Source organism: Folsomia candida, unplaced genomic scaffold (assembly GCF_002217175.1).
Source record: "Folsomia candida strain VU population unplaced genomic scaffold, ASM221717v1 Fcan01_Sc005, whole genome shotgun sequence".
Classification (NCBI taxonomy): domain Eukaryota; kingdom Metazoa; phylum Arthropoda; class Collembola; order Entomobryomorpha; family Isotomidae; genus Folsomia; species Folsomia candida.
Window position 1 is genome coordinate 8,983,917 of NW_019091197.1, and position 24,328 is coordinate 9,008,244.

The following is a 24,328-nucleotide window of genomic DNA, read 5'->3' on the forward strand; positions in this document are numbered from 1 at the left end:
TGAAACAATCGTCCTGAGTACTAGGCTTTACTTACCAAAATACTTTTCCCAAAAATATTTTATCATTCGAGCATGCTAAGTATTGGTATCCAACTGTTTGGAGCTTACTCTAATAAAATTCATATAAACTAAATAAATATTCCATTTTATCCAGGATAAAGATGTTGTCCAATATTCTGCACCCCTTTTTAAAGCGAACTTTCTCCCATGTCGATCGACTAGGCTGGTTGTCTTTCACCTATGATTTAAAAAGCCGACTCATAACTGCTAGAAAAGGGCGTGCCGCGCTGTTTGATCGCATCTCCTACTCCGCCTACCTCACCTACGTCCTTCTCCAAATCTACGGAGTTCTTTCGCACAGTTCCACTTCTAGCCGGGTGACCAAGGTGAACTCCACGCTGTTTATACTACCTCATGTTGCTGGGATTCTTATCATGACGTATGGGAAACCTGACCAAGGAATACCACCCCTCTTGAATGTCATCACGAGAAGAAGGATTAATCAGAGAGGGAATAAGGGTAAGATTTAACGACTTGAAGCCACTAGTTTGCAAAAATTAGGACAGAGTGGTCACGACGTTACCTTGAAAATATTATTTTATTCGTATTTTGCCAAAAAACGCAAAGGTTACGCAACCTACCTATTTATGTATTTTGGAAAATTTGATAACGAATGACTATTTTACCCAAGAAATAGTAGGGGCGTAACCTTTTTAGTTGGAACCTTTAAGTAGACATGAAGGGATAATGAACCAGAGATCTACGCCGATGAATTTTCAGCGGCGGCGGCGTGAATTTTAGTGACTTTTTAGCCATATCCCTTTAATGTATTAGTATAGAAGGCACCTTCGTGGCGGCGGTGTCGGCGCTGAAATTTAGCTCGGCGTTCGGCGCGGCGGCGGCGTTGACCTCTGTAATGAACATCATATTGTTACCAGAATGAAATATTTTGCCAGAGAGAGAGTCATCTCATTAAGTAATTTCAAACTCCTTGAGATAAACATAGCCGCTGTTTACCTTAATTGTGGTAATCTACACTCTTTGCAAAAATCGTGACCAAATCATTACGCAAGGCCCTGAGGCCGAGTGGTTTAGGGGGTTTGGCTGTCACCACGCAGTCAGACGTTCGATTCCCTCGGCCGGGAAGTTATTGCTAATCCTACTTGGCTCTGTGAAAGTACGGGGTAGGTGCACGATCCTTGACAGGGTGAGCCCATCCATACGGAATGCAAATGTCATAGGGAGTGGCCCCGGCAGAGTCCGTTCTCTGCTCGGGATGAGACGAATTGCTACAAATTATGGCAATAAGTCGACATCTAAGGCTGAAAAGCAGGGAATACCTGATGTCTTTCGATGTTAAACGATCGAATTTTTGAGCATTTTTTTTACCGGGCGGAGTGCATACATATATGACTCTACCGTGTTTGGAATTAAAACATTATAGCTTGGAATTGATTCGAAACAATACTAAAACTGTAATGATATATTATAATATTGTGTAAAATTTAACACAGCAGGGATATAAAATTCAATTTCCCCCAGAAATAAGTTATTACTGTGTACTTCATTATTGTGTACGTGTTATTACTAATAACACATACACAGTGTAGATGATTTAACACAACAAGGGGTAAAAATTAACACAATTTTGATGTGAATTATTATTACCCAGTAATGTACTTAATACTGGTATGTGTTGATTTTGTTTCTGTCCGGAATCGATTTGTGATATTTGTTACTGTGACAGTAATGAATCGTCAAAACTTTATATAAATTTTCGTAATGATTATTTTTATTTTATTTTCATTAAATAAAAGTTCACGATTATTAAATTACACAATAATTTGAAACCATAATTAATGAGATAAATAAATATGATGAAACATTAATGATGGTGTTTACTAAATTAAAAATTTATATAGTGTTAATTACAATTTCGCCAGCTGGCCCTGGATATTTTAGGCAACGAATAACTTGCAAAATTCATAGATCGCCAATAGCTGATGATCATTTGATGAAGGGGAATCTCTAGAAATAGATAAATAATTTTATTGTCAGGTGAATGTTTAGCCCCAGAGTAATCGCATGTACGAATAATAACTTTATGATTATCTTCTTAAATCGATGAGTCCAGAGACAAACTGATTAATTAGGATCGTCGCAGCTTTCGTCGCAGTTTCGTAGTACATATTACAAACATTAATTATTCAAATCAATATCTCTCTCGGCTTGATATTTCGGTGCCTGAAAATAATTTAGAATCTTTAGTAATTTGTAGATACATTCAGTAATTTCAAAACGAGCGAGTATTAATTACTTTACTACAAAATTCAATATTCCGGTTAGAACTTGTACAACATGGTGCTGGAGACGGCAAGGAGCTGCTAACTACAATTAAATATATATAGATTTCAATAACCATTTTCAACCAGCTTTTAAGGACTTGATTATAAAATACGTAATATTTGCTAACAATTTTGCATGCATAAACATATAAATTAAATTAAATATCCAGTACTTACCCTTTGTTACAAATTCATTAAAATCTCCAGTCGAAATTATCTTTCTACTCTTCTTAAATTTGAAATTCTGCCCATTTTGCCAATTTTCACTAATATTCTTAACCAGTTGGAGGGAGAAAGAGGAATAAACTTGAGTCGAGTAGAGAAGTGATTCAGCGTCCGTTTAGTTACTCTACAGAGTAGTTTTTATTCCGGCCAGAAAGAGCTTAACTCCTGACAGATACAAAAAACATACCTCGCGGTAAAGTTGTATTACTCCATTATGATAAAATTTCGTGTCGATCGTTAACTGTATATTATAATGATTTTACTCCATGCGGTTTTAAATCATCAAAAAATGATACACGCGAAACATTACCAGTGATTATTACGAAATATTACTTCCCTGAGTTAAAATTTGGTAATATTTTTAATACTACTATGGAATCAACTTTTAATTCCGTCGACACGGTAATAATCTGAATTGTCAAATCATTACCACTTTGCTAAGAGTGTATATACGTAATTACTTATTTCGAAATGCTAAAAGATTTCCATGCATTGGTATGATGCAAAGTTTCGGAGAGGAAATATTTAATAACAGGTATTTATTAGCCGGTCTTTGGAAGAGGTGGAAACCCTTCTACCTAATGGAATGATTCAGCGTCGCACTAATTATGTGTATTAATTTTATTAATTTACTAGATTCGTCTTGCCGGGCGCAACAAATAGTTCTCAACATAACCCGTCTCCTCTTGGCAAGCCTGGAAATATTATATTTCGTACTTCCCGCTCTTCCGGCTTTACTAGTCTTGTTCATCCCGTGTCAACCGCCATTCCTGGGGTCAATCATACTCCCACCGAAGTCATGCCTGACGACATCCCACTTTATCCGGATCAGCTTGGCGACACTTGAATATGCCACGATTCAATACGTGACCCTGGCCGGTGGCATATTCGCATTCGGTATCCTATTCGGCGGGATGCTTCATTTGTGGTTGGAATCTTCTGGAAATATTGTCGACACAACGGGAGCAAAATTTACACGGACATACAGGGAGATACAGGTCAGTGTGATAAAAAAACTGCTTGGTGGCTTGCTTGCTTTTTACTCGCTTTAAAGTTGCTTTATTGAAATAGTTGCTTATTTTGCTGTTTTGCTATATTGAAATAGCTGGTTTCTTGCTTTATTGAAATATCAGCTTTTTTACTTTTTTGGCCTAACTATTTTTTTTGATTTATTGATCCAACTGTTTGGCTTTATTGCTACCTATAGCATTATAGTTATACGATTCGCCGCTAAATAAAGTAAGTGCGTACGTAAGTTCTTAGTAAAAAGCATTGACAGATATCTATTTTTTCGATTTTATCAAACACCGACGCAGGTATTTGACAAATTGCTCAACTCTTGCGTCCAGACCCGCATTTTTCCCGTGTTCGTCTCCATCTGCCCCGGGATAGAAATATTGGGAGGGTTTGCCTGTCTCAGGATTCGCCAGGGAATGAACCAGCTGGAATTTACGTTCATACTTTCGTTAACCCTGATGGTCTCAGGATTCATGTTGGTCCTCCTTTACGGAGCAGGAAAGATTTTCACAGGCAGCATCAATTTGTTACGGACTTGCAAAGCAGGAGAAAATTCGATGGCTAAGAGACTGATTCTATCTTCTCTAACACCACTAAGGATAAGATTTGGTCAGAATTTTGTAGATGAACTCACTCCCCTTATTTTGCAACAATTTTGTATCATCCAAACGGCAAATTTGCTCTTGTTGTTTTAATCTCGTGAGTAAACGTAAAGAAAAGGCGGAATTTTTCTTCTCATTATGTCGTATGAAGGTACTGAACAATATGCAAATGGTTGGTGGTAGTAGAAAAAGGATTTGCGCAGCATAAATCTCTCCTACTTAATTCATGCATTTGAACAACTTAGAAGCTGAATTTATTTCATCCGCTTTGATTTAGATTATCGTCAGGATTTTGAACGATGTTTTTACCATAGTTGTTCAGACCACTTCACAGTGGGCCAGGGAAAATTTGGCCATTAAGGCAGTACGACTATTTGGCGTAATAAGTGTGGAATCGTAATCCTTAGAACCTACTTGTCCTTGGTGTAAAGTATAAAGAAACACGTTAAAGCCAATCGGACATACGAAGACTTTAAAATATTTATAATACATTGCGTAGATAGGAAAGGACATCGTCTTAAATTGCTGTCCAACGCTGCGCATGAATAACTAACTACTGACGCCATTAATTACACAATAGTGGTGGCATGATACACTGCTGCGACCAGCTGCGACCATCAAGCCGATTTCTCACAGCACCCATCCTCAGTCATATAAATTGCACCAAACTCAAATAAACAAGCAGCTTCTTTGAGTTGCTTCTAGTTTACAATAAATCTTCAATTTCAGTAAAAATCTCATTCCACCCCAAGCATCGATTTTATTTTGTTTCACTTTACCCCAGAAGAGCGATAGCACTTAAGAGGACGGTGACTGAGTAAGGTGCCAACTCAACTCGTGTTTCACATTTTTTTCAAATAGTTGGCATTTCAACAATATTGGACGGATTTTCTTCATTACTGATGAAAAATGATCTGAGTGAGTTGTAGTTTCAGATTCGTTACGAATTTTATTTTTTTCTAGATTTACAAATGTTTACGCTCGAACGACAAAGGTGATAAGGCCAAGGCTCACATAGCCCCATAAATGGGGAAACCGTTGGAAAGGTCTCGGCGGGAGGATTCAGAATATATATACTTTGTGGGATCTGGGACCACCCCCTGAGTATTTCCAGACCGATCAATGTTTTTGAGTTTTAGTTTTCTAGGTATGTACAGGTTAACACAGGAGGAGATTGAGAGCTAACGTAGCAGTAGATCGACAAAAACTCAATAATATTCATCGACCTCTAACTCCTCAATGGGTGGTCCCAGACCCCACAAAGTGTATATATTCTTAATCCTCCCCCCGAGACCTTTCCAAGGATACCGCATTTATGGGGGTACGTGAGACTTGACCTGGTGACCTTTGCCGTTAGCACACAAAATGTTTTAATCATCGAAAAAATTGGCTTCACAGACTTGGTTAGAGTCTTTAAACGTAACCTCGGTATATTCCCCTTCTATGCCCGGACATAAACCTAAAAAAAATAATGGAAATGTGAATTAAATATATTTGACAGTTTTGATGCATTTCAAAAATCAAACATTTTTAATATTTTGAAATATTTCCAGCAACTTTCGTTATGGTTTATGTAGGGAATTGCAGGAGAATATAATGAAGTTTGTTTAAGACCTCAACCCAGTCTGCGGGGCCAATAGGTGCGCCACTGAGGACACAGGTTTTTAATATTGTTTGGAATTGACGAACAACAAAAATGGCTTCTCATGTGGCACCCGCGGCTTAAGTTCGCGGTATTGCATATATAGATTCAATTGGAGTAACAGTCTCATGTAACCCGAACCATCGATTTCATTTTTGTTTAATTTTAGCCGCGGCACGCGCATGACAAAACGATAAAACTTCATTTCTTACTGCATTTCAAATACACTAGACTCATTTTCGCTAAAAATGTCATTTTGCCACGACCACACCCACTAAGGTCAAGGGGGTGGGGTCGTGACGTCGATATTAATTTGCTGCACCATATGGTGAAAACCGAGTTGAAAAATGTATATTATACCAAAAGTTGTATCCGTTTAAGTGTTTTTCGATGTAACCACACCCCCTGGCGTTAGGGGGTGTGGTCAGATTGACCTCATCAGCGAACTCGTCTACGACTTCTATTACGTTATATACATAATGAAGTTTCGGATGGCTAATTAACTTGTTTCAGGCTTAATTGTATTTTTGGCCAAAACTTTTTAAACCTGGCCCACTGTGCACTTAAGGATTCCAGAAATGGTCAGTGGTGTGGATTGTGGTCGAAAATTTGGTGTGGATTGTGGTCGAAAATTTGGTGTGGATTGTGGTCGAAAGTTTGGTGTTGATTGTGGTCGAAAATTTGGTGTGGATTGTGGTAAGTATGTGGTCATGGGGGACTTTGTGGATTGTGGTTGCGTGGTCTATGACTTTACACATGCTACCATCCGGAGATAACTTGTAAATGGTCAAAGCGGTAGAATTGTATTGCATTGTACCTCGGCCGGATACAATCTCGTAAAAAAATATTTTTAGTATAATTTGCACCCTTTTGGCCAAACCGGGTTTCGGTTTTTTTCGGTTTTATCGCTGCCAAAAACCGGTTTTTAACCGGTGGAAGAACCGATGTTTTGGAAACGACTCGAAAACGTCTAAAAATTACATAATATTGCCACAAATTGCTCTTGTATATTCACCAATTTCAAATACCGGAATTTCCACATTTGTTTAACATAAAAAAATTACTTGGCTAAAAAAATAAATCAATATAAAAACACTTATAATATTATTTAACTAAGCCAGGTTGGGGGATAATGTCTCATGAAATTTCCCTATTATTCTGAAATTATAGTGTTAAAATTATAAGTACATTGATTAAGCTTACAATCAATGGGACTATTTCTATATTAACCTAACCATGTATCAAATTTCATTCCAATGCAATTTTTCAACATGTTTAGAAATAATTTGATCACCCTATTTCTATAGTACATATAGCTATCACGATTGCATAACACCCACCTAAATCTTGTTTGTTGGACATGCAATTACCCCTAAGTCTCAGTTATCTATTGTAAATAATTATGAACATTTTTAGTTTCAATGTTAAATTATTGCAATCCTTCTAAATTGATTTTTTGTATCATGATTTGGAAATTTTGACTTTACTTGAAAAAGCATAACCAACCTAAACGTGTTGCATGAATGCATGTATTTATAGTTTAGTAAATAAATCATATTACGTCGGTAGTTTAAAACATGAATGAAAAAGCTTAATTTTCCATATGCTCTGAAAATAACCATTGTTCTTATTAGCATTATGTCCTACTGTAACACGTCACTTTTATTTTCATCAAATTGGTCCACTAAAACAATTTAAAATAATTTGTGTCAATTACATTGAAATTTTCCTAGAAGTTAGCACATAATTTTCGAAATGTAAACATTCTGATTTTCTATCAGGACCGATGGGTTAACTCATACAGTTAGCAGACTTAGTATCGGGACACCCCATATTGAAAAGTTCAGCGGCCAACAGGAAATTATCCGCTTATCAAAATATCGCCGTCCTTGGTATTTTTTGTAGAGAAATTAAGTGGCCACAAGATGGTAATGTCGAATATTTTCAAAAGTGCACAGTTCTCATCAAATAAATCATAAACCACGACAACGCCAGATTTGATGCGGATAAATTATCGGGACACTTTTACTATAATTTATAAACGTAGGTAATTTATAATTATTTTTAGCAATTTTTATTTTTTTTAATAGATTAGATATTTGAGCGTAATGTTGGACTGTTTTTGTAGAAAAATTGCAATGGGGAAAAAAGTATGGGAGATTGCAATTTTTACGGGATTTTTCAGGGATCTTTCGGGGATTTTTCGGGGATTTTTCGGGGAATGGGGATTTTTCGAACTTCTTTTTTGATGGTATCCCACAGATGTTCAATAGGATTCAGGTCTGGCGACTGAGGAACCCATTAGAACTTTTTAATCTTCTTTATTTTGAAGAATTCTGTCACGATTTTTGAGGTGTGCTTGGGGTCAGAATCTTGCTGAAAGATAAATCGGCGTCCAATCCCAATTTTTCTTGCGGAGTCCAGAATATCCCGGTCCAATATTTGTCGGTACGAATCCCCAGTCATAATTCCGTCCACAAATTCCAAGTTTCCCACCCCTTTGGCACCAAAACACGCCCACACCATAACTGAACCACCTCCATGCTTGACGGTAGGAAGAAGATTCTTCGGATTTAGGGCCTCCCGATTTTTCCTCCATACCTTTTGGTGTCCATCCGGCCCAAAGAGGTTTACTTTTGTCTCGTCTGACCAAATAATTGATTCCCAAAAGGTCAAGGGCTTTGAAACGTAACGACGGGCATATTCTAATCTTTTTAATTGGTTCTTCTTGCTGATGAAAGGCTTCTTTCGGGGGGTTCTGCCATGATAACCACTTTTTTTAATAACTTTTCTGATCACATCAGCTCCAATCTTCTTTCCAATTTCGTTTTCAACGAAAACCGAAAGTTTCGGCGCGCTCGGGGAACGGGTTTTCTTCGACCTGGCGGACAACCTTTTGCTCTTCATGTGGAGTTAGAATTGGTTCCCGACCTCTGCCTGCCAAGTTCTTCACCGAGCCCGTCTTTTTGAATTTTTGTATGACGCTGTGGACCGTTGTCTTGGAAAGTATGAGGTTTGTGGCTATTTTTCTTACTGACAACCCCCCTTTTCCGCCCCCTGGCCAGAGTTGAATGATTTTATCGCGAATCGGAATTGCAATCTCCCTTACTTTTTTCCCCATTGCAATTTTTCTGCAAAAACAGTCCAAAATTACGCTCAAATATCTAATCTATTAAAAAAAATACAAATTGCTAAAAATAATTACAAATAACCTACGTTTATAAATTATAGTAAAAGTGTCCCAATAATTTATCCGCGTCAAATCTGGCGTTGTCGTGGTTTACGATTTATTTCATGAGAACTGTGCACTTTTGAAAATATTCGACATTACCATCTTGTGGCCACTTAATTTCTCTACGAAAAATACCAAGGACGGCAATATTTTGATAAGCGGATAATTCCCTGTTGGCCGCTGAACTTTTCAATATGGGGTGTCCCGATACTAAATCTGCTAACTGTATATAAATGTTGAAATTTCAAAACATGTATTTGTTGTTTATGAGTCGTTTTTAGACTCATTTCAGCTAAATATATCAACTTTCAAAACTCGACTTATAAAATCGATATATACAGTGTCGGACAGATCTCTACGTCCACATAGTCGCGTCAATTTCATTTTCAAATTGTCACTGAACTACTGAACCAATTTTCATCATTGATATATCTAATTCTCACAAATTTAACGTAATTTCATAAAACATATGAGTTATTTCTGAAAATTCTGGGAAAACTGAGAATCATAGTGCAGAGCGAGAGAGGATGAAATTTGAGCGGACAAAAGTCTACGTCCACTTCACTTTAATTGTCAACAACAAAAATCTATCCAATTTATAAAATCAGGTAACTTAATAAATCTATCAATAACATATGCCGCATTAATTTTTAAATAATTTTCTTCCAGAAAAATATGATGGCGTCGACACGCAAGGAAATTCCTATCGCTATTCGAGATCTTGTCATTCAGGACTGGAAGGGTGGACAAAAAGGGGGGCTGTCGCAGAGACAAATAGGGACCAAGTATAAATTAGCAAGGACAACCATCCAGACAATCATTAAGAACTTTAAAGCTAATGGTTCAGTCCAAAACAAGGTCAGAAGTGGTCGAAAACCCATTTTGGCTCACCGAGAAGTACGCCACGTGCTCAACAAAGTCAACGTTACACCCTCACTTAGTGCTCCAAAGCTATCTACCGAGATCAAGGAGATGTTCGACAAACAAGTTAGTCCTAGGACCATCCAAAGAACACTGAACAAGGGAAATTTGAAATCCCACAGAGCAGTCCGGAAGCCTCTTATTGTACCGAGGAATGCAACCAAACGAGTGAAGTTTGCCAGAGACCACATTTCCAAGCCACAAACATTCTGGGACAGTATTTTATGGACTGACGAGTCAAAGTTCAATGTCTTTGGGTCAGATGGGCGTCGTAGAGTGTGGAGATATCCAAAAGAAGCATTGAATCCAAAAAATCTCAACCCCACAGTTAAGCACGGCGGCGGGTCGGTAATGGTGTGGGGATGCATGGCTTCAAGTGGGGCAGGAAAAATGGAATTTGTTGACGGAATTATGGACCAATACAAGTACCAGGGAATACTTGACCGTAATATCCAGGAATCTGTTCGAAAACTTGGACTTGGACGACGATTTGTCTTCCAACAAGACAACGATCCGAAACACTCTGCCAAGTCCACCATGGAATACTTCAAGAAAAAAAAATTTCGAAGCTAGAATGGCCTCCCCAATCTCCAGACTTGAATCCCATTGAGCATCTGTGGGACCACATTGAAAGAGAAATAAGAAAACAATCTTTTTCAGGAATTCCGGGCCTAAAATCCAGAATTCTTGAAGTTTGGGAAACCATTTCTGAAGATGTGACCAAGAATTTGGTAAACTCTATGACTCGACGCCTTGAATCCGTCCTTAAAGCGAACGGAGGCCCAACCAAATATTAAAAATTAATTGTTATAACATTCCTTATAAATTACAGTTTTTTTGTATGTTTTCTCTGACTGGACGTTGACTTTTGTCCATCCAATTGTTTTCATTTTGAATTAAAATACATCTCTGGCCTAAAATAAATTTTTTAGCGGAAAACTAATAATGTGCTATGAAATTACGTTAAATTTGTGAGAATTTGATATATCAATGATGAAAATTGGTTCAGTAGTTCAGTGAAAATTTGAAAATGAAATTGACGCGACTATGTGGACGGAGACATCTGTCCGACACTGTATCGTATCGATTCGATACGATTCGATACGATACGAAGCCCTGTATCGTATCGAAAAGTTTTCAAACAATCGATTCGATACGATACGATACGATTTCGATATGAAATATTGCTATATCGTATCGTTCGGAACACTGGGCAGAGGTGGAGGGAAAACGTGATCACGAGCAATTTTCCGGACATTCTAAGCACAAAAGGGGAAACCTGATTTTTGCTATAAAATAGGGATCCAAAGCTCTAAAAAATCTGGCACTCCTCAACTTTTAAATAACGTAAATTATAATAATAGTTACACTTAAAGGTTTGTTCGAGAAATCAGTATGGCGGGAAATTTCGTGCCAACCATAGGTCGGATCCCTCCGTCCTCCGAAAGACAATTTTGCCCTCCGGAGGGCGGAGGGCACGAAATTTGCCGGAGGGCAGAGGGCATGGAGGGTGGAGGAAAAATATAACTAGGAGGGCATTAATTATGGATCTTTTTCTTTATATCTATGCAATCTCGTAGAGAGCTCATCTAAAAATCTTACTCGCAGTAAGACGCTGCTAGCTATTATAAAACTATGAAACAACCTCCCCATAAATTACATGGGATCATAACTAAAACCATTTGGAAATCTTATTATAAACGCAGAGATTTAGTACAAATTTTAGTCAAATTTTTAGTCATATTTGTTGCAAATTTACATACATCTTGTCTATGGTCGATATATTAAAAAGAGAGTCAATTTTTCATTAATAATTTTTCTTAGAGTTGGGCATAGGTTTGGAAAATCACCTAGCGGTACATACTTTGTAAACCAACACAGGTGTAGAATAACTGCGAAAGGGTTAGCCTAAATCAAGCCCGAAACACCCCTTGAAGTTTTTTTCCTTGATAAATTCAAACTATTGTTAAATGTCCAATTTTATCCCGATTTTAATATTTTTGTGACCCCAGTCACCTGTTCTATCATACCAAATTTTTCATTTTCCGCAGGTTAAAAAATTTCTACAATTTTCAGGAAATATTTTTTTTTTAATTCACAAAGCTTCAGTTAAATTTTAAACTAAAATTTGCACCCTGCCATAAAACAGGATAGTGCCTCATGCAAACCACGCAGCTTATAACAAATAACGTAAAGTTGTCATGCACCAAATGTAGTGTTATGTTAGAAATTTTATGTTTATCATAACTGGTTATGTCATGCATTTCGCAAAAACTAATCCTAAGTGGAAACAATTAAAGTAAAAAGCAACGTTACTGCCTGATACACAACTGCATAACATTTATTCATCGAAGCTCTTCGTCTTCCTCAAAAATCACAGGGGAAACTGACCCCGTATAAATTCACAGTCATAAAACTCAACAACTTCACTGATTGACTAGAAACTAGTTTCTATTGAAGAAAAAAAGAATTTTATCTTGTCATTGAACCGTCCCACTAGTGAGAGTCGAGTTGACCTAAAACCTCCCTAGAACTATGTGCATATCCACAAAGTAATCATGTATGTACGTGCAGAGGTGACGTTTAAAAAAGTGGATTTTTTACTCTTTTCCACAGATCACTTTGGCAGCTTCCTCACAACGAATTGTACCAGGCACAATTCAATAATATCAACGATGCAGAGGTTACTTAGGATTGGAATTTTATACTCAATCATCTCCTCGGGATGGACGATAAAGCAAATAAATATATCAAATTATCAGGGTATTTAAAAAATATTTAAACCATTATTTACGCAAAAAATTATAGTTCAAAATTAAACTTTATACTAATTAAATTTTAACCCTTAAAACCTTCACGCTACTGCAGAACCCCGACTCCAAAACGAATTAACACATCCCTGTGAAAAACGCGACTTTGGCAAAATTCTCCATTTCATGTCAACAAATGGGAACACAACGTATTGCAATATATGCCAGTGTAACAATGCGCGAAATAAAAAATGTCAAGTTACCCCAGACTTCACAACATGTGTTAAGAAACTATTGAATAACCACTATATAAAAGTTGAAAAGCGACAAACCCGCCAGTATTGGGACATTCCGTACCAAGGAAGTTTTACTTGTTGGAATTGTAACGTTTGGATTGGTTACCAGGACTCAGATCGAAGTACGATGTCAACTATCCTAATTATGCTTTTTGACAATTAATTTCTATCCAAATATTTTACAGGGTACACCCCGCCTACTACAACTACGATACACCCACTTGCCATCAATGAAGGAATTATAACGGTATGGATCTTATCTAGTACGTAAATAGCTTCGGGATAGGTGGTAGGGGACATTTAAGACTCTTAAAAGACGCCGCCGACGCTGATAATAATCGTCGGCGCGCCACTGTGACGATTTTTATGGCGCCGGTAGCAATTTCTAGGACTTTTTTTGCAATTTTTGCTAAATTTTTTTAATTGTAAAATTTTGAAAATATTTGCAATTTTAGAATGAAGTAATCTTTCAAAATCTGTTGACTCCTCGTTAATTTAAAAAAATATATAAATTATATTCGAATTTTTTTTACAGAAACTGAGCGATTCCTACGCAAATGATGACGCAAGAAGGATAGGAGTAAGTTTCGATTTTTGTTTTTAGGGAAGAAAATACAATTTAGAAATTGAAATCAATAGGGTGTAATAGAATTGAATTAATGGCCTGGAATTTATGGAAGCAATCCATTAATTCCACCACACTCAAAGTAGTATAAATGACATAAATGGAATTAATTTTCTTACAAGTTATTGCAGCCTGCACGTCATATTCGTAATTTCTTTGGCATGCTGGCTATTTTGATGCCAAATTCGATATCGTCGCACTAGAGGTAAGGTAAGTGCAGTCTCTTCTTAATTTTAAAAACAGGTAAGTGCACTCAAGGCTTAATTTTAAAAAGAGATAAGTGCAGTCGATGTCTAATTTTATAAAGAGGTAAGTGCACAAAAAAAATTCTAAAAAGAGCTAAGTGCAGTTCCAAAATTATTTATTTATTAGAAATCGTACTTCAGGAGGAAATATGAATATTTTAACCCGACCATGATAGTGCTATCAAAATATTCGAATTTTAAAAACCACATTCTCAGTGGGCGTGGTTATAAGCTCACAAATTAAGCTAAATAAAACCCTGACATGCAATATATTATTTTTTTAAGCCCGATAAGGCGAGGCTGACAGAATATTCTAAATTTGAAAACTACTTCCTCAGGGGGTGTGGTCATCGACCCAATTTCTCACCCTTATGACAGAATCCCATTTGAATATTTGAATATTCAAATTTGAAAACCAGGGGTGCAGCGCCACCCAGCCGACCCCCCCTACAGGATCCTACCCTAAATCCCCGTTTTTAAAAGTGAATGACCTAGGGTCGACCCATATGCCAAATTGTAGGTATTAATTTGTAGATAATTTCTACATAAAAAATTTCCAACTTTCGCACTCAAAATTTTTCAGGAGAACTCAAAATATGCGCAAAAAGCCACATTTTTACACATTTTTTTTTCCATAAAATTAGGTGTGGGTTTTCAACCACACCTAATTTTAAACTAAATCGAAATGACATGTAATATGTATTGTATATCAGTAAGGTGGGGGCTGCCATACCCGATCATATCCCACCTTAGAAATTAAAAACTCCACCCTCAGGGGGTGTGGTTCTTAGAGCCAAATAAAGCCAAATAAAGAGGTGACACTAAAATGTCATTTAGGTCAATGTCAATCTTGAGTCCGTACATTCGAAATTTTGAAACTACATCTTTAGGGAGTGTGGCCGTAAGATAGATCCTTCATTGTATTGATATTTTCCATGTAATGAGCATGTTTGTCAGTAGAATCACATATTGCTAACCAATGGTATGATATCATGCCCTTTTGTTTTTAAAATTGGGTCGATGACCACCCCCCTGAGGGTGGTTTTTAAATTTAGAATATTTTGATAGCACTATCTTTGTCGGGTCAAAACATTCATATTTCCTTCTGCAGTACGATTTCTAATAAATAAATAATTTTGGAATTGCACTTAGCTCTTTTTAGATTTTTGTTAGGCACTTACCTCTTTATAAAATTAGACATCGACTGCACTTACCTCTTTTTAAAATTAAGCATTGAGTGCACTTACCTCTTTTTAAAATTAAGAAGAGACTGCACTTGCCTCCTTTTAGAATTAGTGCGACGATATTCATATAAAATTCTGAAAAGACTAAATATCTATGAAAATTTCAGCATAATATGTCAATGCTTTAGAAAAATAATAGGACTTTGATCGTAGTAATTATTAAGTTGAATTACGCTATTTATAAGCCTTTATTCATGTATCATTTGAAATTAACAAGTAGACATTTCTTTCAATACCTCAAAATCCATTTGTTTCCATTAATTCCACTAATTCCAGGCCACTGGCATCAAATCGGAAATAGTAGAATGTTTTACTTAAATTTACAAATTATACTTTTTTCAGTGCCTTTTTTCCGCATCATATCCCGCCTTTAAATATTTATCTTGCAATCCGTTCGAAACTGCGGATAAGGAAGGCATCGATTTAAGTAATGAACCCATTCAACCGATGAAATGTTGTACGCGTCAACCCGACTCAGCAAACGGGATTTGCGCCCCGAATCCATTCAAGGATCAGAGTGCCCCATTTATTTGTCTGGTATGTAAATACAAAACCTATTTCGAAATAAATTATTTTTGCATTTCATCAAGTAAATACAGAATTCCATTAAAATTTGTCCCCAATCTGGTCACTGTGTTGGGCACAGTTTTGTAATTTTACGTGATTTTTGCGATCTAAATTGAGACCTTCAATTTTAAACTGTACTTTATGTCATTTACTCCAATTTTAGCAGTCACCAGGAACTCGGGATTTTACTCTAAAAAAATTAAAAACCCCGGGCTTTTACTCTAAAAACCTACAGTAAAGACTTGATATAGCCCGAGTTAGGGAGTGGGTACATTAGTGCCTACCCCAATTATTTTGCATCAAGTTTAAGTGGCTGATCACATAGTGTCGTGAATGTCGAAATAATCGACAATGGCTCTCTATATGATACATTTTGAGACGGGACCTTCTTTTCCGAAATTTGATTACTTATTTTGACCAACCACAATCTCAAAAATTTATAGATTAGATTATATGAAAGCGGATAATAATAGGCGCCTATAATAGGCCTATTAGTAATACAAAGTCACATAAATCACATCAAAATGACTGTCTATTTAGATTAAAGTGTCTAATCCTAGATTTTTCATTCCACTAAGTAATAATTAATATTAGAACTATATTAGTCCCTGAAAAGGGCGACTTATCGCAAAATACAAAATTCACAGACCACTCATAAATTTTCGAAATATTAAATCAATTTACTCTTTTGTTATTTAAAGTGTACCGCTACCAAGAGTTCATGTGCCGGTCGGTTTACTGGGTTACCATGTTGTCAAAAGGATGCAACTTGTGTCAATGGTAAATGTGTTAAAAATGGGAGATGTATCGCAAACGGGGTCCAATGTTATTCTAATTCCGACCATTGTTGCAACGGCAAATGCACTTATCACAGCGACGCTTGGGCAATACGTCCCAGTCTCCGGTGTGGGCCGTAGATCCTCCCATTTTCGGAATAGAGTTGGACATACTTCTGCAAAAAAAATCAATCAAATTCATATTTGTCCACTCCGATCTTGACCATCCTGAACTGTTGATTTATCAATAAAGTTGGAAATTTCGACCCAAATCCCTTTCTGTGCGACACTACCAATTTGTACGGTGTTACAACCAGAAAAAAAATCATATAAAAAATTACAAACTCCTTCGCTAAATGTATCCATTTTGGAGAAGAAATTTACTACAATTTTTAAATTCTACTCTGTCATGAAAATTTCATATTCCTCTTTACTAGCTCATTTCTCGTTAAAAAATTTCCTGAAAAACATGTAACCAAGGAGTTTTGTAATTTTTATGTTAAATTTTTTGTCTGATTGTAACACTCTATCTGCCCCATACTGGATGTGCGTAGGAGCGGCAATCCGTCGGATCGGATCGGATTATGAGGCCTTCGGATCGATCCGGTTCGGATTAAGCAGGCGTTTGAATCAATCCCATTCAGATCTAACACTCAATCCGATCCGACTAGGATTGATCCGTCGGATTTCGGATCGGATCGGATCCGATTACAGGAAATTGTAGTATGTGCATAATAATATGAGTGTTAAACATATGTATCATATTCATGTTTCGAATTAATAGACAGTACAGTCGACATGATTTGTTAAAAATTGAAATTTACCAGTGTCGATTATGCCAAAGATATTTGAAAAAATTTACAAAGTTTTTCAAGCTTTATGAATTTTATGTTTTTGCTATATTTTTGAAACACGGTAAAATTGTTCATTCTCTACATAATTTGGATCATCATTTTTGGATGTTCAATTCAACCCATCCCAATCCGATTCAGCCAAACATTTTCAGATCTGATACATGAAAATCCTTTCTAAAGAAGAATTGGAAGGTCAGGACCGTTCAAACCCAGTGATAAATGATTTCTATCTTTTGTTTACTTTTTAATTTCTTTAGATTAAAATATAAAAAAACCATTCGTTAATTTTTAATAATGTTCACGTTCAAAATTTTAACTTTACTTTTCACCGCGAAAATTTTTACCGTGGGATCGATTATTAATTATCCATATTTCAAATCTGACAATTTTTTCTCGAAATAACTTTTTCTATCCTTTACACCTTTGTGATGTCCCCCAGTCGACAATCCTTCCATTAAATAATAAACCGTTGCAAACGAAATGTAGCAAAGGGGTGAAAACACACGTAAATGTCCTTGTGGCACACCCACATCGTCTTCCAATACTTTCCCGTCATTTTCCCCAATTGTCTCACATTACCCCACGTCTCATTTCGCCCCGTTTCGACATAACACCCGCGTACTTTGAACGTACACGACTATACCTTTCGATAGACACCCCACATGGCATAATTCAAGTGGCGTCGTCCACACGGTCACACGGTCATCGTACGTCAAAACCATGTCGATTTTCGAAATCCCCGCCCCAAAATACGTCTAAAACCGTCGAAACAAAAAATTCGACACATATTCGACACGGTAAATATAATATGTAAAGTGTGCAGTGAGGATATAATAGGAAAAAGTGAAAGGATGAGGGCTCACTTTAGTAATTCGAAGGGTCCAGATTAGGCGGCCTTAGTCAACGTTTCGACCTTCGAGGTCTTCTTCAGGACTTCTTCACATGGTAGCGATTCGTGTGGGAATGGGGAACAAAATTTGGAAAAGGGTGAAGAAAGGAAATGTATTGTGAAGATAGGAAGGAATAATAAACCGTCACGCGCTTGACGGTTTATTATTCCTTCCTATCTTCACAATACATTTCCTTTCTTCACCCTTTTCCAAATTTTGTTCCCCATTCCCACACGAATCGCTACCATGTGAAGAAGTCCTGAAGAAGACCTCGAAGGTCGAAACGTTGACTAAGGCCGCCTAATCTGGACCCTTCGAATTACTAAAGTGAGCCCTCATCCTTTCACTTTTTCCTACATATTCGACACGGCGTCATTACCGTGGCGCCGTGACCTTAATGCCTACAATGCCCATCTTCGAACTCAGCCATACTTCAAAAATTAGAAATACTTTGGCGGAAACCGCATCTCGATATTCGCATCCGTTCTAAAGTTATCGTGGATACGGACAGACGGACAGACGGACGGACGGACAGCCAAGACATTCCCATAAAGGGGTTTTCACCCCTTAATAAATACATAGCTAGACACCTAAATTTATTTTCCGCACTATATTTTTGTATATGTAAATGCATGCCAAACCCTTGTGCGAAAAAGATCAAAAATACCAACTTTCAAAATGATGAATTTATTTTGATATTGTGAATCACAATTTGTGATTAATATTGTGTGCACACTAGTGCTGCGGCAGCACTAGTATGCATATTTTGGGGGAATGTGAAATCAAAATCGCCAATCCGAAATCCGATCCGATGACTAGCTTCGGATTGATACGATCGGATTAGTCATTCAATCCCATCGGATTAGGAAGTACATTCCGATCCGATCCTAGTCCGCGGATTTCGGATCGGATCTGGTCGGATTTCTTCGGATCGGATTGCCACTCCTGGATGTGTGCTTGAGTAAACAATGGCTTAAATTGTCACTGTTATTTAATAATTTTAATTGTTGAAATCCCTACCTCCACGGGAACACGGGGAAATCCAAGATATGTACAAACACATATTTGTAACCTTCATATGTAAATAAGTATTTAAAATTCTAACTAAATTCTATTCTAAATGGTAAACCCTTTTTGAACTCGATGATTTTAATAATTATAAATCAATTATTTTCCAGATTTATTTACGTAAAACATCCAAAATAGATTTGTCTGCGTCCCTTGTCCTCAAGTAAACCTCTATCACATGATAATCATCTTGTTCGGAAAACAGGTTCTCACTATTGAAAGAGCTAAAATTTTACCGAACACTATTAATTATCTAAAAGCGTGTCATAAACAATTATAATTTGTCATCACCTCCCCTTAGCAGAAATTGTAGGGCGAAATTTCATCATTAAACCCATGCTCGTCCAATATCGGGACATTTGTCCCCTTCTCCTTAATTCCAATCCAAATTATGTTCAGTAAGTTTCAGTTTCAGTTTCAGTCAGTTTCAGTTCCTCAAATTTATGTTCAGACGTTCAGACGGACGGGGTGAGAAATCTTGCAGATTTGGAGCTTAAACAACCAAATTTATGCTCCCGTTTAAATAATTTATTCGCAAAAAAACATGTCTGTTTTTCAAAAACCTATATATTGCTCATATTTGTAAACCTGTCCACAAGAAAACCCTTAGATAAGGCAGAGGTGGAAGGTAAGGGTGGTTCCGATCCATTTTCCGAACCGTTTAAAAACCAATGAAGAACCAGATTTATGTTGCAAAATTGGGATCCAAACCTCTAAAACTCCACAACTTTTAAAATAACGCGAATTAGTGCCAGTTTCGGATTAGAAACGGAAACGAAATGGAAACGTGTTTCGTTTCCTAAATTTTGGAAACGCCATGTACCGTTGCGTTTCCGTTTCGTTTCGGATCAAATATGGAAACGAAACGGAAACGAAACGGAAACGAAACGGAAACGGTTAAAATTGAAATTGTTAAAATATGTCTGTGCAATGTATGAATTAATTTTTTAAAGAATGTTTTGACTCATTATGGTCCTATCAGCCACGATATTGGAAAATATTTCCAGAATACTAGTATGTAAATTTGAAAGACACAATTCATAGACCTTGCAAATTGCTCCTAAAAGCTTGAAATTTTACACCCGTGAGGTAAATTACATATGCATTAATTGTAAATCTATATGTGAAGGGCAGCTCTTCCCAATTGTTTCAGAACTATTTCAATGATTTGCATTCAAAGTTTGCACAAAGTTATTGCTTACCCACACCATAATTAATTTCATAGCTGCGTCAAAAACAATTTGCATATTAAAACCTTTCTTCTAATTTGGCATGAATCGATAACTGCATGATTATTATTGCTCCTTTTGTCTTCATGAAGACTATAAAGTGCACTTTATACTTTACATCCCTCTCTATAGCGAACAATTAGTTAGATGACTGATACATACATCTCATGAAGCTGATGAAAATGAAGGGAAAAATTAAAATCTCAAAAACCTATACACAATTCTTATTGAATGTGGGCCACTTCACACACGACCTACCCAAATTGTTGTGAGATAATTATGCGGCTGCAAATAGAATGACACTTGTTAACAGGAGACATGTAACTTGTACTTTAGTGCAGTGAAACTTCTAACAATACAAGAAGTAGTTTAGCCTCATTAATTTCCATTATATTCTCATATGTCAAAATATCTCAAAACCTATCTCAAGATGTATGAATCCTGGAAAATTTTAAAGAATTTAAGGAATTTGTTTCAAATTTCCTTAATAAACAGGTTCTGCATTAATCTGCATTATATTCTAAAATGTCAAGGAAAATGTAAATATTTTTCACTTCAAAACATCCCTGACATTTGAGAATATAATGGAAATTAATGAGGCTAAACTACTTCTTGTATTGTTAGAAGTTTCACTGCACTAAGGTACAAGTTACATGTCTCCTGCTAACAAGTGTCATTCTATTTGCAGCCGCATAATTATCTCACAACAATTTGGGTAGGTCGTGTGTGAAGAGGCCCACATTCAATAAGAATTGTGTATAGGTTTTTGAGATATATTTGTATAGAAATTGCAATTTCATATTGCATAATATATTATGCAATATGAATACGTAGAAAATTTCCATTATACATATGTATGGGCGTATCCAGCGTGACTGTGTATACAGTAATGATTTACGCCTTATGTATGGAGTTTCATGAAATTCACAACATTATGTTTATTTATTTACTGTCAATTATGTTCTGTATTGAGGAAGCGCTTGTACACACATATTTTCTATAGAGTATAATTTTAGAGAATTTTAGGAAATATTTAGATAAGTCCACACATTGTACATATTTCTGTACAAGTGTAAAATGAATTAGTTTCATTATTTTTGTATTTGATAAGTATTTTACGCGACGTATGTCGACGTACATAGATCTCTCTGGAAATTTAAAATGTTGGAAATCATAGTAATATCAGTTATACTTATAGAAACTACAGTTGGTCATGAGAGCAGTCTGATTTCAAAATTTCTCCTAGATAAGAATTGCGCTGTGCATATTGCGAATTTTAAATCATCGCCAGATTCAGAATCTTCAGAAACCTATGGAGTGAAGAGTACTATATCATCGGAGAAAATGAGAAACGACAGAATGGAATCGTACGATCTTATCTTAGAATCTGTAAACCTCAACTATATTCATCACTCCTTTACGGAACCGAAACTATGGAGCGATAAACGTAAAGATCGTGAAACTTTGGTTCCCAGCTTACACTACAAAATATCCGGTTGTGTCACATTTCTCCTGATAAGACCAACCAGTAGGCAAATTGGGGACTCGATTGAACATTCTGGATACTTCTTGGAACCATCGGCACTATTTTTGGTTTATGTGAGACACGACTGGTTTAAGAAACAACGGTCTTCCAGAGCTGCTGGAATTCGTGACGAAGGGAAGTCAATGACATGGATCGACCCACACGTCTTATTTTCTGATGTGACAATTGTGTTTCTAATAATTGGAGGAGAACCATCGGATCTGAAGGTTGGACTTTTTTGCTACCTATGCAAAGAGAAAGTATTTATAGTGGGGAAAGTTGAGATGGATCAAGGGTGGACAAACTTGTATAGAAAGTACCGTAAATTGAACCAGGATTTGTTGGGAGAGAATGTGGCTGTAGAATATTCATGGTGGATTGAAGAGGAGGGGGTAAATTGCGACCCTTTTCAACATGGGACACGGTGGAATAACTTTACGTGTTTTCCTCATGGAAGGATTACTCTGAATTTATTGATGAGAAAGTTCAATTTTTCCGCCACTTTTCCCAAAGAAGTTTCTAGTTCCCTGGTCTATTCAAGGCCCTTTTTTGGACCGAAGCATAACATGGTAATCCTCCCCGGACCGTATAGCAGATCGTATCCGAGGAACTATTCGAAATCTCTGTTCTATAATACGTCAACGGATAGGCTTTTCTACTGTACAGACAAGTACGAGTCATCTCAGGGTATGCTGAATCTGTTTGGAACACTAACCCATCCTTTCGAACTGCCTGTGTGGACGTCTCTTGTGGCCTCGACGGGTCTGATGGTGCTCGTCGTAAGGCCGAAGGATCCAGTCAGGTTTTTATCAATAATTGTGAGGCAGGGTTACCTAGTTCTGCGGCCGGGTAAAGGTAAACGATTTCGGTATCGGCTCCTAATATTTTGGAGCTTGGTAATTTCGACGTCTGTCAGCTTCTTGTATGAAGGGTTGCTTACTGCCGAAATACTAGTCCCAGTTCAGGACAAGGTGATTGGGACATTTAAGGAACTAATTCTGAAAGGGTTTAAGATAGGGTACATGTCAGATCATAATTTATCTGAGGCGATGAGATGGTATGTGGAGAATTTTAGAAAGTATGGTATAATGGACAAGTTGAAAGACACCTTTGTGAGTGTGAAGTTTGACAAAACTATTTACGAAGCGGTGGTGAATATGTCAGGAAAGTTGGCGATATTCAGAGAGGAGATAGAAATAGAGGCAGCCCGGCCGAAAATAAGGCAGCAGATATGGAGGTTGAAAAAGGAGGTCAAGTGTTACATGTCGGGAGACCCGTTATATCCACGAACGGGGATGGTGGCATATACTTCTATATTTCTATTTCATATGGCGACGGCATTTCATGAAGCGATGACGTACGTGGTGGAGGCAGGCATTTTGAATGAGTTAATGAAAATTACAATTTGGCAGAATAGTAAATTGCCGAAAATGCCATGGGAGCGAGAGTTGAATAGTAAAAATGTTTTTAAACCGGCGGGATTAACTTATGATTCCAAAATGCCGGTGATTTTCTTGTTGTATGTTTTTGGCGTGATATTTGCAGGTTTTGTTCTTTTAGTAGAAGTAGTGGTGACGGAGGTAAGGTGTAGTAGCGGCTTTGTGAGGGGAAAGGCGAGGAAAATAAAGGATACAGGGAAAATAAATGGTAACCAACATCGGAGGAAATTGCGGCTAAATATTGAACATGTGGAGGAGGAATGTGCATAAAGAGTGTCCGATGAATTTCTGACTAAGAATTTATATTATATAGTAATATTTTTATTTAATATGATCGAATAAATACTTGAATATATCTTAAATAAATGTTTGACTTAACAAAACTTGAAATTTTTTGGAATTATTTTTCTCTCATTTGGAAATAAATACTTGTCCTTCTACCATCAAAGTAAGTAGGCAAGATTTTGTCCATAAAATACTGTGAGGTAACTGCTTCCTCTATTGGCTTAATTTCTGGGACAGTCTTTCTTCGCCGCACGCCCGCCCGCTATAAATTGTAGTGTAACTTTTGACGCAGTGAATATTCTTATAAAGAGCAAGCCAAAGAAAAAGCTTAATCGTAGACATATTATAGTTAGTAAATACGTTTTAGTCACCCAGAACTTGTCTCATATGTAAATTGCTACAAATTAAAAGATATCCAAAAATGCAGGGGCATTATGGAAAGCCAGTAATTTTGTTATGGTTAATAACAACCTATGGTTTGTGAATTAAAACGATGCGAAATTTTGTATTCGTTGCTTATGGTCAGCGTCGCATCCTTTAAATACACACAC

At 36.8% G+C, this 24,328-nt stretch overlaps 1 protein-coding gene across 1 annotated transcript; it reads left to right on the forward strand.

The window, feature by feature from the left end:
* Positions 1-12,871: 12,871 nt before the first annotated feature.
* LOC118435784 lies at positions 12,872-16,759 on the forward strand. Its single transcript, XM_035852201.1, has 5 exons — positions 12,872-13,152; positions 13,216-13,277; positions 13,566-13,610; positions 15,487-15,681; positions 16,413-16,759. The coding sequence occupies exons 1-5, from the start codon at positions 12,921-12,923 to the stop codon at positions 16,626-16,628; spliced, it is 750 nt and encodes a 249-aa protein (XP_035708094.1). The 5' UTR covers positions 12,872-12,920; the 3' UTR covers positions 16,629-16,759.
* Positions 16,760-24,328: the final 7,569 nt, after the last annotated feature.

Bases quoted from the DNA above. Each gene is read 5' to 3' on its own strand.
- LOC118435784 (XM_035852201.1), top strand. From the start codon at position 12,921: ATGTCAACAAATGGGAACACAACGTATTGCAATATATGCCAGTGTAAC. The intron at 13,278-13,565 runs GTATGGATCTTA...TTTTTTTTACAG, and splicing joins TCAATGAAGGAATTATAACG to AAACTGAGCGATTCCTACGC. The intron at 15,682-16,412 runs GTATGTAAATAC...TGTTATTTAAAG, and splicing joins GTGCCCCATTTATTTGTCTG to TGTACCGCTACCAAGAGTTC.